We start from the raw sequence: 15,942 nt of genomic DNA, 5'->3' as shown, positions 1-15,942 counted from the left end.
ATTATTATTATTATTAATCAAAATATGATTAAATTAGTAACATTAAAATCTATTAATATATACCCTCAACCCAATATCAAATATACAAATACAATCACAGCAGCAAAAACTCATTACAATATAATACAATAAAATCTACAAGACAAAGCCATTCTGGACAAGGTTTTTGCAAGGAAACCAGATTTAACCTATTACCACCTTCTTCCTCAAAGCTGTCCTAAATTCTTTTCCCCACATAAAGTTGAAGTAGTGCATGAGAAATCAGACAAAGGTGCAGATAAACATACATTTTTGTAACATCATGGAAACAGATGCTCACCTTCAAAGGTGCAAGTTCAATAATTCTTGAAACAATTTCAGCTGATAAAGCAGGTATGTTGTAATGATGTTGGTTCTTGATGTTGCAGCATATTGTGTGAAGTTTTGTGCAGACAGTTGCAGAAGAATCCCAAGTGTTCTCCTGTAATCTGCTAAATAATGGAACACACTAATTAGTTCTGCAATACAAAGGGACTGGGTTATGTATTAAAAAAATCTATATGTGTACCATAAACAAAAATAGTGGTGCTTCTGATGCTTGTGACAGTCTATACAGTTAAATACTTTCCCCTTCATGCTGTTCCACCTTTATGTTCTGGATCCTATTGGTTAACACCAACTAAAGTAGGCCAAATGAATGAGTTCACCAGTCTGTACTCAGGCAAATCCCATTAATTCAATGGGTCTGCTCTAGTAGACTGGACAACTGGAATTTCTCTAGACTAATTAGAACTCAAGTCAACCGGAATTTAAAATAAATTATAATGCTGTAGGGGTAAAATTGATAGGAATATATGGAGATGAGCTATCTCTTGGTATAGCTGCACATCTTATGGGAATGTACCTGAAAAGCTATGTCAGATACGATGACCAAACAGCATGCATTAGTTATGTAATTAAATCATAGAGTAACAAGTTTCTAGATCTGGACTGTACCCACTCAAGAGTTCTTAAAGAATTCAGATGTGGCTTTTAGACTGATTGTCTGAAATTAGATTTTGCAGAATGATTAGTGAGGAGCCAGTGGAAGACATATCCTGCCTTTTGAGAGAGCAAATACAGTCGGCCCTTCTTATACACGGATTTTTTATACACGGATTTAAGCATACACGGTTTGAAAATGTTCCAAAAAAGTATAAATTTACCTTGATGTTCCATTTTTTATTAGGGACACCATTTTGCTATGTCATTATACTTAATGGGACTTGAGCATACACGGATTTTGTTATACACGGGGGATCTTGGAACCAAACCCCAGCGTATAACAAGGGTCCACTGTACTAAAGGCTTTCAGTCCTTTGCATTCTTAAATAAACTCTAGAAAATACTACAGTTTTGCCAGTTTGGCAATTAACATTTCCTATGGATTAGGCATCTAATGAACATCTAACTACATCATTCTTGTGCATCATTCTTGTGCTCCTACAAGCAAGAAAGATGAAAGATGGAACACTTGTCTAAAAGAAAAGAAGCCTGGTGCTATCACTAAGCAGCATCTAAAATAGAATTAAATAGAATTAAACTAGTATTTGTGTTGATTAGGTTAACCACTCTCCTTTAAGTGCTTTTTTTTCTTTTATGGGAAGCTGCATCCATTAAGATCCACAGAAGGATTTTTGGACACAATCTATTTTAAAAGTGATCTTCTAATAAAGTGATTACTAAATTCCTTGTTTGCTACAACTTTACCATACTACAAATAGGTATGCCAGCCAAAGATCAAACTAGAACCCTTTAATGCTAACAATATCTTATACTTTAATGTAATCCATTCCACCATCCAATAGAGGCATGTGGCACAGAAGTATAGTTTCAAGTCTGACAACGCCAAACCTCTTGATCTCTTATATTGATTTTGATGACTGAGCTTTAAGAAATTTAATTTTCACCAAACAACAATTTGGAGATTTGTGGAAAAGATTGCACTGTTTTACAAAGAAATGAAACAAAGGTCTAAAACACACTGTAGAAACAATCCAGCTTTAACTGCCCTGGCTCACTGCTAGGGAATCCTGGGAATGGTAGTTTATTATGGCATCACAGCTCAGGCTAAATATCTCACAAAACTACAGTTCTCAGAATTCCCTAGCATTGAGCCAGGGTAGTTAAAATGATCTCAAAGTGGATTATTGCTGCAGTGTGTTTTGAACCAAAGAAACCATACTGGGAAAGAAAAGCGTAGTAGAGATATATGGTATAACACACTCATCCCTCCACACTTGCTGGGGTTAGGGGCACAGGACCCTCATGAATGTGAAAAAACCAAAAATAACAAAAACATTATGTTTTCACCCAAGAGAACAACTCTCTGGGAATCTCTAAAAGACCCCTTTTTATAGTGAGAGCAAGGGATCTTTTTAAATTGGTTACAGACACGGAGCGGATCCGAATCATAACCCATATGATTCTGCCAATGGGAATGAGCCCTAAGCCTTCGAGTGCGACTCTGTGGTCAACATCTGCCAGACATTGACCACAGTGTGAAGTTGAAGGCTTTGATGGCCAGCATCCATAGTTTTTTGTGGGTGTTTTAGGCTAAGTGGCCATGTTCTAGAAGAGATTATTCCTGACATTTCACCAGCAGCTGTGGCTGGCATTTTCAGACAATGCATTCTCTGAAGATGCCAACCACTGATGTTGGCGAAAAAAGCTGCCTGTAGTAATCTCTTTAGATTGCATGTCATTCTCCAGGTTTAGGCACAGCATGTTTATGGTAACATCCTGTTTCTGTGTTTGTTCACATGCACTCTCTTCCTGTATCACATATTCTCATTTTGTTCTCTGGAGTCTTATGTATTCACATCTCAATCTCTCTTACTATCTGTCCTCCATAAAGCATGAGTAATAAGAGTTTCTGAGGTGAGATGCTCCAACTCTTCTGATACTATTCTTTCTTTTCTTATCTTTCTTCAAGAAGATGAACCTGTGTTGATTATGTGCAAGCATTCATGAGTAAAACTTCTTTTATACAACTTATAATGAAGACTAGGTCTGATTTCTTTCTCTGCTAGATCTTATATGGGGTTGAGCTGGGCTGGTGAACTGTTTCAACAACCCATTGAAAAAAATTGTTATCTGAAGGGATTCTCCATTTTGGTCTCATACCCCTCCTGTCTATTCCTCTCATGTCTATCATGCTTAGAAGGGATCACTGGGACTACAAACATTCTGAAACTAGCTAAAGACTTAAATCAGTTCAAAATTGTTTGTTATAACAATTGTGCCGGCCTGTGGGAGGAGCTAGGGCACAACATCCGCATACTGAATGCTGTAGCCCCGTCCCCAGGGTGCCATTTTGGCATGCGCTAGTCTACATGGTGTGCACCATTATGGCGCCCCTCCAGTGCTGAATCCAAATGGCGCAGCACCGAAGAGGCATCATAAAGTCACGCCACCACAGCTATGGCGCCCTTTGGAGGGCACAAAAAGGAGCCACTTTCTGTGGTTCCTTTTTGTGATCTCCATTGGCCAGATTGGGGCTATGGCATGGGGTTGCCGCGGCCCCCATCCGGCCAGTAAAGGGGCGACTGCATACCGCCTGTCTGTACAGCCCCTTATTCTCCAGTTCTTTGTTGCATCAGCAGATCTTCTGAGTACTTTGTAAAGGGGATATACACATCTTTCACTTACCCTTTTTGATTTTCACAGAGGATGAACAACATAATCTTCATAAGTTTTTCTACATCCTAAGAGACAGTAAGAAATATTAAATCAGATAACTAGAATATCTCCACAATCTACTTTTATCAAGGTCAAACTATGTCAACAGCACACTTAAGCCTCATCAACAAACATGAATATCAGCCACATAGGCCTCAGTCTAGATTCAATAGCTCTATTTTGCTAAGAAAATAAGGCAACTTGCCCTAATAATATCACTGAACATGCTATTAATTTAAATTCTACCTACTTCCAGATCAAGGACTAAAAACACTGAAGTCATTTGAGATCCATTTGCCAGGATCCTTTTCTAATTTGTTTGCTTTGCTTTTCCAGGACTTTATTTAATGTAGCATTTGGATCAACCATTTCTCATTCACTATTTTGGACACAAACAGATTTTTGGTCTGTAAACATGGCACAACCCATCATGTGTTTGAATTTGTCGTTCAAAATTTAGTTAATAGTTGGAGCTATCACTAGGAATTACATTCTATACATGTTGAATTAATGAACATGTGGAGGCTGCTCATCTCCACATGTTCCTGCTCACACATTAAAATCTTCAATAAAGGCCCCTTGTGGGCATCCTTTCCATTTGAGGTACATTTGAGTGCTTTTATGGAAAGGGTCAACCAGCTGTGACACCTTGGCTATGGAACGTCCACTTTTGGAAAATCAACTGCTTCCTATCTGGATGTCAGACTGAATTGGAGCCAGCCAAAATTATGGATATCACCTGCACCCAGGAATCTATCTGTTTGCAAACTTGTATGTGCTACTTACAGTATGTCCAAAACTTTCAGACCAGCATAAATAAATAAAATGAAAATATATAAAATACATAAATACAGAACATGAAATACAAATTCTATCAAAGTTAGAAAAAGATGTCAGCTTGGACTAAAAAGGAAGGCTTGTTCAAATATGCTTTTAACATGATAATTAAAAAAAAATAAGGACAAATTTCTAATGGAACAGCATTTCACACAGTAGGTCCCACTGCACTGAATATCTTCTCCAAATGACTGCTGGGTGGCACTTCAAAGACCTAAAGCATCCATAAGGGAGAAAGTGGTATTTTAGGTAGCCAGTTTCTATGTTGTTTGGGACGTACCAACTAACAACAAACCCTTAAATCCGTTGCTGTAGCAGATAGGCACCCTATGCAATTCTTCCAACAGCGATGTTATGTACTGCTGGTAGACTGGCCCCCTCAGAAGCCAGGCTTCTATGTTTCTGGACAGCCTTGTGCACAGCTTCAAATAGAGCACATTACAATAGCTTTGAGATTACCAATGGCTGGACCACTCTAGGCAAGCAAGCTTTCTACTATTTCCTGCACCACTTTTATAAGAAGAAGATGTACACTTTCAGAAAGAGAAGTATGGCGTCAAGATTAACAACAGTACATGTGGGGACATTGGAAAGAAAGATGCTATTTTGCAATTGATAGAGGTAGACTTGACTGTTAATCCAGGCAAAGCCTACCAGCTGGAAAAAAAAATGAACTGAATACTTGCTTTCCTGTGAAAATATTTTGACCTAGCTGGAAGAGCTGCTTAGGAGAAAATTTTACTTTGCTTTGTCCATTCTCCAAAATCTTAAAAAGAGGGATCTTTTCCCTTTGTTTAGGCTTCTTCTATTTAAGCCTTCCACTCACAACCACATCTTCAACTAAGATGGGAGATGCACATATACATTTAGTGACTTGAGAGTTTTTAGGGTATTCTGTCATATCTTGTAAAGTATGAGTACTGTACAGTAAATGTGCTTTTTCTGCTGTAAACATCTGCTGAATTCATCAGTAAAGTGCACCAATGGCTTCTACAAGTTGCTGTTGGGTTAACTGCCCTATTTATGGCGAGCCTGTGAATGAGACATTTCCAAGTCTCCCTGTTCTACACTGCTCTGCTTAGGTCCCTCAAAATTCATACCCATGACCTGCCTAATAGTCTAGCATGCGCTCTTCCTCTCTTTTTACTTCCCTCCACCTTTCCTAGCATTATTGTCTTTTTTGTCATGCCTTCTCATGATGTGACCAAAGTACGACAGCCTCAGTTTGATCATGTTAGCTTCCAGAGAGATTTTAGGCTTGGTTCGTTCAAAGACCCATTTGTTTGTCTTTTTGGCTGTCCACTGTAACTTTAGGACTCTTCTCCAGCACCACATCTCAAATGAATTGATTTTCTGCTTAAACGCTTTCTTCACTGTCCTGCTCTCACATCTATACATGCTAATGGGGAATACAGTGGCTTGTACAATTCTGACTTTGGTGCTCTGTTGTATATTTTTACTCTTTAGGATCTTTTCTAATTCTTTTATAGCTGCCCTTCCCATTTCTAATCTTCTTCTGATTTCTTGACTACAGTCTCCTTCCTGATCGATGTTTGATCGAAGGTACAGGAATTCTTTCATCATTTTGATTTCCTAATTTTCTAGGTTGAATGTATGTAGAGTCTCCATGTTCACTATTTTTAAATAACTCTCCTGGGGAGACCAGATTAAGTCACTTATACAGACTGACTTGGCAGTTAACAGCCATAATGTAATGTGTTCTGAAATTTTTTTCTACAGATAAAGAAGAATTAAATATTATAATAAACCTCAATGTTAAAATGTGTGACTTGCACACTCTTCAGTCTATGAAATGTTCCAAGAAGGCAATCCAGTGGATCAGAAGGAAAGTCAGTGACAAATTCTGCCAAGTCCCTCAGAGGAAGCAAAGAAAACCAGGATCTGAACAGTGTTCTATTTCCTTCCATCAAATACTTCTTTTCTTTCATTAGTGATAATAAGCCCCTGAAAAACATTTTTTTAAAAAAATCAGTATACAGAATAGAATGATAATTATACAGAAAACTGAGTAGTACATATAGAACAAGGTGAAAAAGAGCACCCCCTCCAATCCAATCGCAATCAAGCTTGATATCAAGATTATGCATAGTGAATATGATATTTAATATATTTAAATGCAGTTTCAGGTCATCTTCCAAAATGGCATGGAAATCCTTTCTAAATAAAATAAAATTTTAAATGTCATTGATTTTAAAATTCATTGTAAGAACACACAAATAATAATATGTTTAATTATGTATGTGTGCATATATGTATGTGTGTGTGAAGAGGAGAATGAAAGTATATTGGAGACAGCATGGAATGATGGTTTTAGTGTTAAACTACAACTCTGGCGATCAGGTTTCAAATCCCCACTTGGCCATGGAAACCCACTGGGTGACATTGGGCAAATCATACTGTCTCATCCTCAAAGGAAGGCAAAAGTAAACTCTCTCTGAACAAATTTTGCTACGAAAAACCCATGTTAGGGTCGCCTTAGGGTCGTCATAAGAAACAACTTGAAGGTACACAACAACAAGACTATTTTGCTGAGGGTGATTCAATGATATAGTCACATACAGTACTGGATATTTGCACTGTATATTCTGTACATACCATCTAATTGTGTCTCTCTGCAGTTTGTTGTGAATATCTGGGGGTTGTAATGCGTTATCGTTGCTTTATGAAGTACTCAGAATGTATACAATGTACCCAAAATGTTATTAGTTATTTTGTTGCTGCTGTTTTGTGATCTCAATTGCTTGATGAGCTTTCTTGAGCCAAATGTATGTTCCATACACAAAAAATTTTCAAGATGGAGTGACAAATGATGCCCACTCCCAAGTCAAAATACACAGTACTTGAGACCAGCACCTGACACCTTGGCACCTGAGGAAAGGACTGTTTCCTACCTGACATTGCAGCTTGTTTATACCAACACATCATAAGAATGGGCAAAGTGTGCCCCCTCCAAGAGCCTCCAACATCTCCTCAAAATTTAATCCCCAAATAGGCAAGATCATGTCCCCCAAAAGGCCCTAAAAACTGTTTTAGGCTTTAAAATCCTCCCCCCTTTCTAGAAACAAATACAAAATAATGTTTAAACAGAAAATCAATCATGCCCTCCCAAGCCTTTTAAGAGGAAAGGTCTGGGGTTCAAAAATGTGGAAGGTAAAAATATTCAGGACCCACCACTATCCCCTTGCTTGCTCCTGCTTAAGTGTTCTACTGACACTTATGCGCCATAAGCTGGACAGTGGAGAAGGAAAATATCCTTCCTACTTTCTCATTTCTCTTGCTGTAAATAACTGTAAGAATAACTTCAAGGACTGCTTTTACTGGCAAGCTGAAAGAGTCGTCATGGTGAGCCATAGAGTTCCTGAAGTAGCTAATTTATGTATTGCAAAGTTTGTGTGGCATTATCTGTTCAGAAGGTTTGTCAATAGTCTGGCTAAGGTTTACAAAATACATGTTTGTTATTTGGAGACAAAGCCAGTGCTTCCTAGGTTTTTAGATTTTAAAGTAAAGAAAGGTTGTACCAGTTCCCTGTAGAGAAAGCCTATACTGTTAACACCTAAGCTGTGTTTTGACAGCTCCCAGGTAATTTAGATGTAGCCTCTTATATGAGCAGTTTTTAATCCTGAAGCAAAACTGTTCAAGTAAGACAGGCTTTAGACTTGAAATACATATATTAACTAACCAGCCTCTGGAGGGAGTATCCAGCATGTCCAAAAACTCACTTTAACCTTCTGAGGCAGCTTGACAGAACACTATATAATTATCTCAACTGCAGCCTGACATTTAATTATCTGAACTGCAGCCTGACTAATGGTCTACAGGGGAGCATAAGAAACACTGACTTGTAATGCAAGGTTCTTTTTGCAGCACTCAACCACCTCAGATTCCCAAGACTGAACTTTTTCTGTTCTCCCCTACGGATGAACTGACTAGCGTGTCAGCCTCCAGGAGTGGGAAATTACCTTTTAAATAGGCTGCAGGTTCCCCTTGAACTATTTAACATAAAAATACCTGTTTTTTTAAAAAAAAAAAACTAAAAGTGGACTTCTAGCCACTTCCATTTTTGTTTTGTTTTATTCTAGTGACATTTCTGGCTGACTGTGCATCCCCTGAAGAGTCCCAGGAGCTGAAAACTGGTTTATGCATCCCTTGCAGTTTTTTCACCCCTGGTTTAAAAGAACAAGGAACACGAGTGACATGTTGGTGAGATGAGAATTTAAGGAGCTTAGGGAGACATTAAAAAGCAGTCTAGCACGTGTTTCTCTGCCTTTGGAACACCATTTGTGTGGATGCTGTGTCTATTATAGATACATTTCCAAAATGACATAATTTGTAGATTACTTCAACCACCAAAATTTTATGCGGTTGTTCCTGCCGTATTCATTCAATGGCAACTTGACAATGGTTGTTTTGTGGATTTGAGATATTGTATTTTGCTGCATGTAAGAGGGAGTCAAGGAACTGGGGGTTTGATAGTTATCCTTTTCACAGGGGAAGCATGTGCATACATATAGAAGAATACCGCACAGCGTTCTGAGAACCCAATGGGAACGGAACACATTTAAGTATACTGCACATATGTGTTCCCACCGGGTTCCCATCACGTTCCAAATGTGTTCTACATGTGTTCCAGGGAGGGGACTGATTAAATGTGTTCCCAGCGAACTGTAACGTTCTGAGAACATTCCAAAAGAGGTCTGTGCAGTATTCTTATCCATTCTCAAATCCGTTCTCTCATTCCTCCATCTCCTGATTGGCTGAAAGAATGACAGGCAGGGAGGCAGGGAGGCAGGCAGGCGAGCGACTGCAGTGAGGGAAGGTGTGTGTGTGTGAGAGAGAGAGGGGGGGGAAGAAGGAGGGAGGGAAGGAAGGAAAGGTGGGAGGAAAGGTGGGACAAGGGAGAGAAGAGGAAAGGAGGGAAAGAGAGAGAAAGAGAGAGGGAAGGAGAAAATGGAAAGATGGAGAGAGAAGGAAGGATAAGCAGCTAGAAAGAGAATGAAGGAGGAGGGCAAAACAGAGGAAAAAGAGAGAAGGAAGGGAAGGAGGGGACCAGGGCAGAGAGCAAGAGGGAAAGGGTCTGGCTGTTTCTGTGGGGGCCTCTGGTGTCATGTCCAGTGAGGCTCCTGTGTTGTCAGCATGCAGGAGGCAGGGATGCCAGGGATGCATCCTCCTTCCCTCTAGGAGGGAACCCACAAAAGCTCCTCTGTTTGGAGCACCACACAAAAGCAAGCAAACAACTCCCAGAATTCCATAGCAAAGAGTCAGATAAGAGTTAAAGTGGGGAGGGAAGCTCACAACCTGAAGGCACACATTACATGCACACACACAGGAGGCAAAAGGGTGACAAGCTGCCAAAAAGGGGAATTGGGATGACAGCAGAGGACTCTTCTTTTCTAACCGGTTTAAAGAGCTGCAATGGCTGCCGGGGTTCTGCCCTTGGCCCAGTCCCCTCCCTGGCAGCTTGCTTTCCCTCGGCTTGAAGGGACCTCCGTGGAAAATGTTCTGGGAACGTTCTCAAGAAAAAGGGATGCACTGTGCAGTAAAATGTGTTCCCATCACATTCTCATCATGTTCCACTTTCCTCATGCGGTAATAGCCGTTCCAGGAACGTTCCCAGAACATTACGACTTGGAACGTTCTGAGAACGATATGCAATAATCTTCTTAGGAATGCAATCTTAAGAACCAGAATATTTGTAAACAAAAAAGTGACATCAGTCAGAAAACTGGCCCAGAAATCAGTAGTACCATTAATTCTTTTTCAGTGAGAAACAGCAGGTCTCTAGTTGAAGTGACATGAGAGTTTGCAAAGGTTTAGAATAGACAAGATTCTGGAGTCTATACAAGACTTCGTATTTTATAGTAAGAATATGTTTTATCTATTCCTTTATCTATATCTTGTAGTTACTCTAACCAATACCATAGTTCTCTCTGTATTAATGTATGTGCCTTCAAGTCACCTGTTGACTTATGGCAACTCCCTGAATTTCATATAGCTTTATTAAGCAACCTACTTGACTATTATTTAATATTTGAACAACCCTCTTAACATAAAAGAATTTCCTTTTTCTGGGGCTATCCTATGGAGCCAGGGTAAAGTGGGGAAAATGTGCTTGCAAACCAATTTAGTTTGAATTTTCCTGAAGCTAAAATAGGATTTCTTCATTTTCAAACAAAAGATATTCCATTTCATGACACATAATGTCAAGCATAAAAACAGAAGCAGTGGCATTCAAATGAATACTCCCCCAAGAAAAGAGATTCCATTGCATTCTCTCTATGGAAAATTTAGCAATCAGTTCTACATAAACATTTCCAGGAATAAGCCCCACTGAACACCGCAGGAAAAGTAAGCATTCATTAGATAGTACAGTATTGCTCTATTTCATAGATTAAAATTGAAACATTCTGGATGAGAATATTGAAAATATATCTAGTCATATCTATCAAGAATAAAATCTATGGGTAGACAACTGAATGACTAATATTTTTGAGAGACTGAGAACAAGCTAATGTATTACAACTTACTTCTTAGGACGGTTTAGTTCTACTTTATTCCTATATCGAAGAAGTGCTAGTCCTTCCAGTCCTGCCCACTTCTCTTCAAATTCAATCTGACTCTTATCTTGAAAGCATTCAAAATCAGAAAATATATGAAGAACTGGGATTATCCAGAGCCATTCGTGGACATGCAGATCAATGCAGATATTGCAGAATGATGTCAAATGTCTTACTAAGCTGAAAATAAAATAAAATAATGAAAACCTAAAATGTTTCTTCAATCCCTATGTATAAAGCTAAACTATACCAATATTCCACAGGCCTGAACATAAACCACATACCACTTGTATATTCATGGTATAGAAATATATAGCCCTAAATGGTTATAAATGGGAAAGGTCAAAATCATTTCCTTTCAGCTCTTCAAGCCACCACACATAGGATGACCAGATGTCCTAACCACAATGGAGGACAAGGTGCTGCACATGAAGGACATTCAAGGAAAATGTAGGGCATTACAAAATAAAAGTTAAAAACACTAATATAAATTTAAATTCATGTTTTTAGTCATGCTCAAAAAGGAGGACATTTGGAAATTTCTCCTGGACAGAAGTATGAAATGAAATGTAGGACATATCCTGGAAAAGGAGGATGTCTAGTCACCTTGCTCACTGTAATTATTTTTATTTTTCTCTTCTTTGTGTTATGTATTTTGACTGAATCACAGAATATTCTGTATCTACATTCCAGCAAAGTTCCATGCTTTCCACAGCTCCTATCCTGAGAAACGTGGCCTATAAGTAACCATCAAGCACTAGTGGGATTTGTGGACAGCTGCCCCTTGTGATGAGTCAGAGTCACTGAACTGCAAGGTGCAGCTTCTCAGCGCATTATCCTCAGGCGCCTGATTGATGTGAACACCCAGGATGGCTGTTGGAGCCACTCGAAATGAAAGAAATACAAGAGTTTCATGTTCTACTTGAACTGGCACAGACAACAAGATCTTTCTGAGTTCTGGTGTGTTTGGTCTTTAGAACTGGCTTTGTCCTTTGGCTTGTCTTCTATTTCTGAAGTGTTCTTTAGATATTATTTTTGTGCCATGACTTGTGGGTCACTTCTTTCAAGCTCTTTCAAGTCCTTTTCTTCTTTGTCAGCAAATGCAAGAGACCCAACAGATGCTTGAAGACAAGAGACGTTCCCCCTCTGTTCAGGAGATCAGAACAGAAGGAGGAAATGCTCACTAGTTCCAGAAATAGGCAGAGGCTCAGGCATCAGACTCCTTACCTCAGATGCAGTATAAGGCTGCAATCAAGGTCTCAAGAAAAGCGTATCTGAAGAATGCTATCATTAAATACAGCTGGACAACTGGGCATTGCCTGGCTGTCTCTATTAATAGAAGGCAGACTCAAACGCCAGATATTTGTTAAGAGCAAAACAACTAGTGGGTCTTGGTGTGTTTGGTTTGGTCTGGACTGATTTATGACTCCAAGATTGCATCACGATTCAAATGCACATAACCTCTGAATTTCTGGCTTTACTCTGCAGCATTTTTGAACATGGACTGCAGAACATCCATTTTCTCTCACTTCTGACAATGCTTCCACTTGATACTGAAACTCGTCTCCCTTTTGACACAGACTGGCTAACTGAACTTCACCGCACTTGTAGTTAAAGCAATTTCAGAATGATTCCCATAGCCCAGCCCTGACAAGTTGCTGTCTTTCCCTGACCAGAGCTCATTATTTTTAGCAGGTGGATTATAAGCAGGAAAAAAAATCAATAAGTGCACTGCTATGGAGATATAATATTGGGATGTCTGAATTCACTGTTTACTCACCACACAGCTGCTTCTCAAGTACAAAGCCGTAGAAATAATCAGCTATACATCTATTCAACATCAACCTCCTTAAATTTCAAGACCAGATTACATACCACATATGTGGAACCTTTGAATATACAGTTTTGAGACGATTAACATATTCCACTAAATCTTCTTGTGACATCTTCAAACAAAGGAGGCTGCAGAGTCTGATAAGTTCTTCTTTTTCATCTGGAAAAATGTCGTAATCTCCATATAACTGAAGCAAGATCAATGTGACCTCCAATTTCTTCTGCAGCACTAAGTTTGGAGATGAATTATCTCCATTGGATGAGTCAAGATAAGGGTAGACTACATTTTTCAAGTACTCATTTATCAACTGTTTCACCTAAATAAAAGATGAAAAGAAATAGTAACAATACATTCCAGATCCTGAAACTACCCATTTTTTGTTGTTGATCCCTCCTCCATGGGATGAAAAACTTTTCCAAACAATTTCACAATTCATTCCTCCATAGGGTTTTCTATTGTTCTTCAGGAAGATACTGTCTTGTGCGTGGACAGGGGGAGGGGAGTTGTCTGTGCTGCCTTAAAAATCTTACAAAGAGTTAAAGCACAAGAATTTCAGACGAATAGCAGGAAGCAAACATTTCTGGCCTGGCCTGTTGTGCAATAGCGGAAAGACTGCTACACTAAAAGAAATCACAGCAGGTATATTATAGCCTCCTGTAGATTCAAAAGGACTCAGAGCTGAATTTTGTTTGAGACACACCTTCCTTCTCACTGTTACCATGTGTTAATCTCATTTTTCCTGCAGTTAAAAACAAACTAAATTTTGTGTCCTAGGTCAAGAGACAGATGAATGATGTTCCACACAGCAAAAAATCAGGGGATGGGGACAGGAACAGCTGTAGCCTTTTTTTTTATATTAAGAAAACAGTTCTGTTTATTGATCTGAAACTTGGAGTGGTAAATCTAGGAATGTTCCACATCAATTTTGACAAACAGGTAGCAAATGGCTTATGCTAAGGACTTCAAAAATTGATTAGTGACAATGAGGAACATCCAGCAACCTCACACATACCAGCCCAAATCCTATTCTTAATCCCAGCTAAGGTAATGGCACTGAATCAATTGGGTTTATCTATCTATTGACTCATCGCTCAACAATTGATTGAATGGGGCCTACTCTATATGGGACTAACCAACAGAATTCCAGCTGCTGTCTGATTTTCCCCATACAGATTTTGCTGAGCTTGAGCTAGATTTTATTGGCCCACATCTCTGCTCTTGTCTTAAGTTAGGGAAAGCATCTATATTTTACCCTAGTGCTGCTGTTGCAACAGAGGCTAAAGTGCACTAGAGTTCGGAGCATCACCTGACTCTTGGCTCATCTCAAGTGCTGCAGCATGTCATTGCTGCTGTGAATTTAAGTGATTAGAAGTGATGTTCCATCACTTTTGAGACTGTTTAAGGAGTGCTGTTTTAGAATGGGGAAACATATCCTGGAGACAGTATTTTAAAGTGTTTCAAAGCAGGCTGGGGATGGCTGGCAAGAAACTATTGTGTGAGGGCTTAGGGGCAGGAGGTTAATAGGAGTCTGAAGTGCCACATGTTGTTAATAGAGAAGCACTTTCCAAACTGTGGGCCAAAAGACAACCAAAAAACAGATCACTTTCAGATATTCCTCAGGGCTGCCTGCAACGTATTCAAGTTCCTCCAAACAGAAAGAATTGATACAGATGACATAAACTTGCAGATGAGAGATAGGATGCGAGTAAGCATGAGGACTGAAATAATAGGAAATGAGTACAGTTGCCCCTCTGTTTTCATGGACTTGGAATCCATGTCCCTTGCCTGTTTGCAGGCGGCAAACGGAGGGGGGTAAAATGGGGCACGCGCCGCCATTCAACCAATGGGGCTTGAACATCGATGATTTTCCATTTTCACGTGTGTGGGTCTAAGAACGGATCCGCCGTGAAAATGGAGGGGCAACTGTATATGAAAGGGATGAAAGGGATAGGTGAGGTGGAACTGGGAAACATTCTTTGGGCTGCAACATCCAGAATCTCCCATCCACTGGCCATTATGGCAGAAGGATTCTGGCAGTTGCAGTTCAAATAAGTATTAATTTTTTTAAGCTCAGGTGGCAGGAAGAGAAGAAAACACCATGAAGTAAAAAGTCTTCCACTTAGTGCAGGGGCCAGGAATCTATTTAACCCAGTGCCAATGTTAATTTCAAATAGATCATAGAAGTGGAGCCAAAGGCAAAGGGCTGGACCAAAAATACCAGCATATTTTAGCTTAAAGCTCTTATGGCCAGTAACTGAACCTCAGGAAATGATGGCATTTAAAGTTTTAAAATGGGAAAAACCTGTACAGAAATGGGGAAACTGTTAGAACAAGGTGGGGATATTGCAGCCCATGGCCCCCAATGCCTCTCCTCAGATCTACAGCCACACTTGTAAATTGTAAATTTGAACCAAAAACTGATTTGGGCTAACAGTCAAAACCAACCCAAATCTCTACAAGAACATGTAAGTTTCTAACCTCTTGCCTTTTAATATATACACAACACCAAACCCTCAAATTCAGCTGTATTTCAGTCACTACCTGAAGAGGGAGATGGCTTGAAGAGTGAAGTTGAATGTTGTAGGTTCTTGCTCTCCCAGTTCATATCAACATGGTTAGGAGACTTGGGGATCTTTGTCTGAAGGTGTGTCCTTCTAAACTGATAGAATTCACATCTAAAACAAGCCCAGATGAACTCTTGCAACCTTCCTACTGTGAAGAACCATTGTACAGATCCATAATCACACTTCTTCCTGAGCATGCAACATGCTCACGACTGGATTGGGATTAAGTGAGTGAGGCAAGGGAAGGATTGGAAGCATTAAGCAGTTCATATGAGGTACATGAGTCTTTCAGCTTACACTGAAAGATTCTTAAGTCTCAGAATATAAATTGCAGCAACAACACACTTAGCATAGGCTGGGCATGTAAGCTACATTTGTAGATCATAATTTTAGTGAAAAGAAAACAATCACAAAGTAATTTGCATGTTCACAT

At 39.4% G+C, this 15,942-nt stretch overlaps 1 protein-coding gene across 1 annotated transcript in view; it reads right to left on the bottom strand.

Moving 5' to 3' along the window:
* The window catches only part of LOC149322311 (E3 ubiquitin-protein ligase RNF213-like), a 156,943-nt gene that overhangs the window by 137,834 nt on the left and 3,167 nt on the right, over nucleotides 1-15,942 (bottom strand). Inside the window, 5 exon segments of the mRNA XM_089525959.1 lie at nucleotides 320-470; nucleotides 3,670-3,725; nucleotides 6,306-6,501; nucleotides 11,082-11,291; nucleotides 12,987-13,261. Coding sequence (XP_089382085.1) covers nucleotides 320-470; nucleotides 3,670-3,725; nucleotides 6,306-6,501; nucleotides 11,082-11,291; nucleotides 12,987-13,261 — 888 coding nt within the window.

This window comes from Sceloporus occidentalis, unplaced genomic scaffold (assembly GCF_023333645.1).
Source record: "Sceloporus occidentalis isolate IW3139 unplaced genomic scaffold, rSceOcc1.0.p SCAF_1, whole genome shotgun sequence".
In the NCBI taxonomy this organism is placed as follows: Eukaryota; Metazoa; Chordata; class Lepidosauria; order Squamata; family Phrynosomatidae; genus Sceloporus; species Sceloporus occidentalis.
The sequence above is the reverse complement of the archived record's forward strand: the minus strand, read 5'-3'. Positions and strand labels throughout refer to the sequence as shown.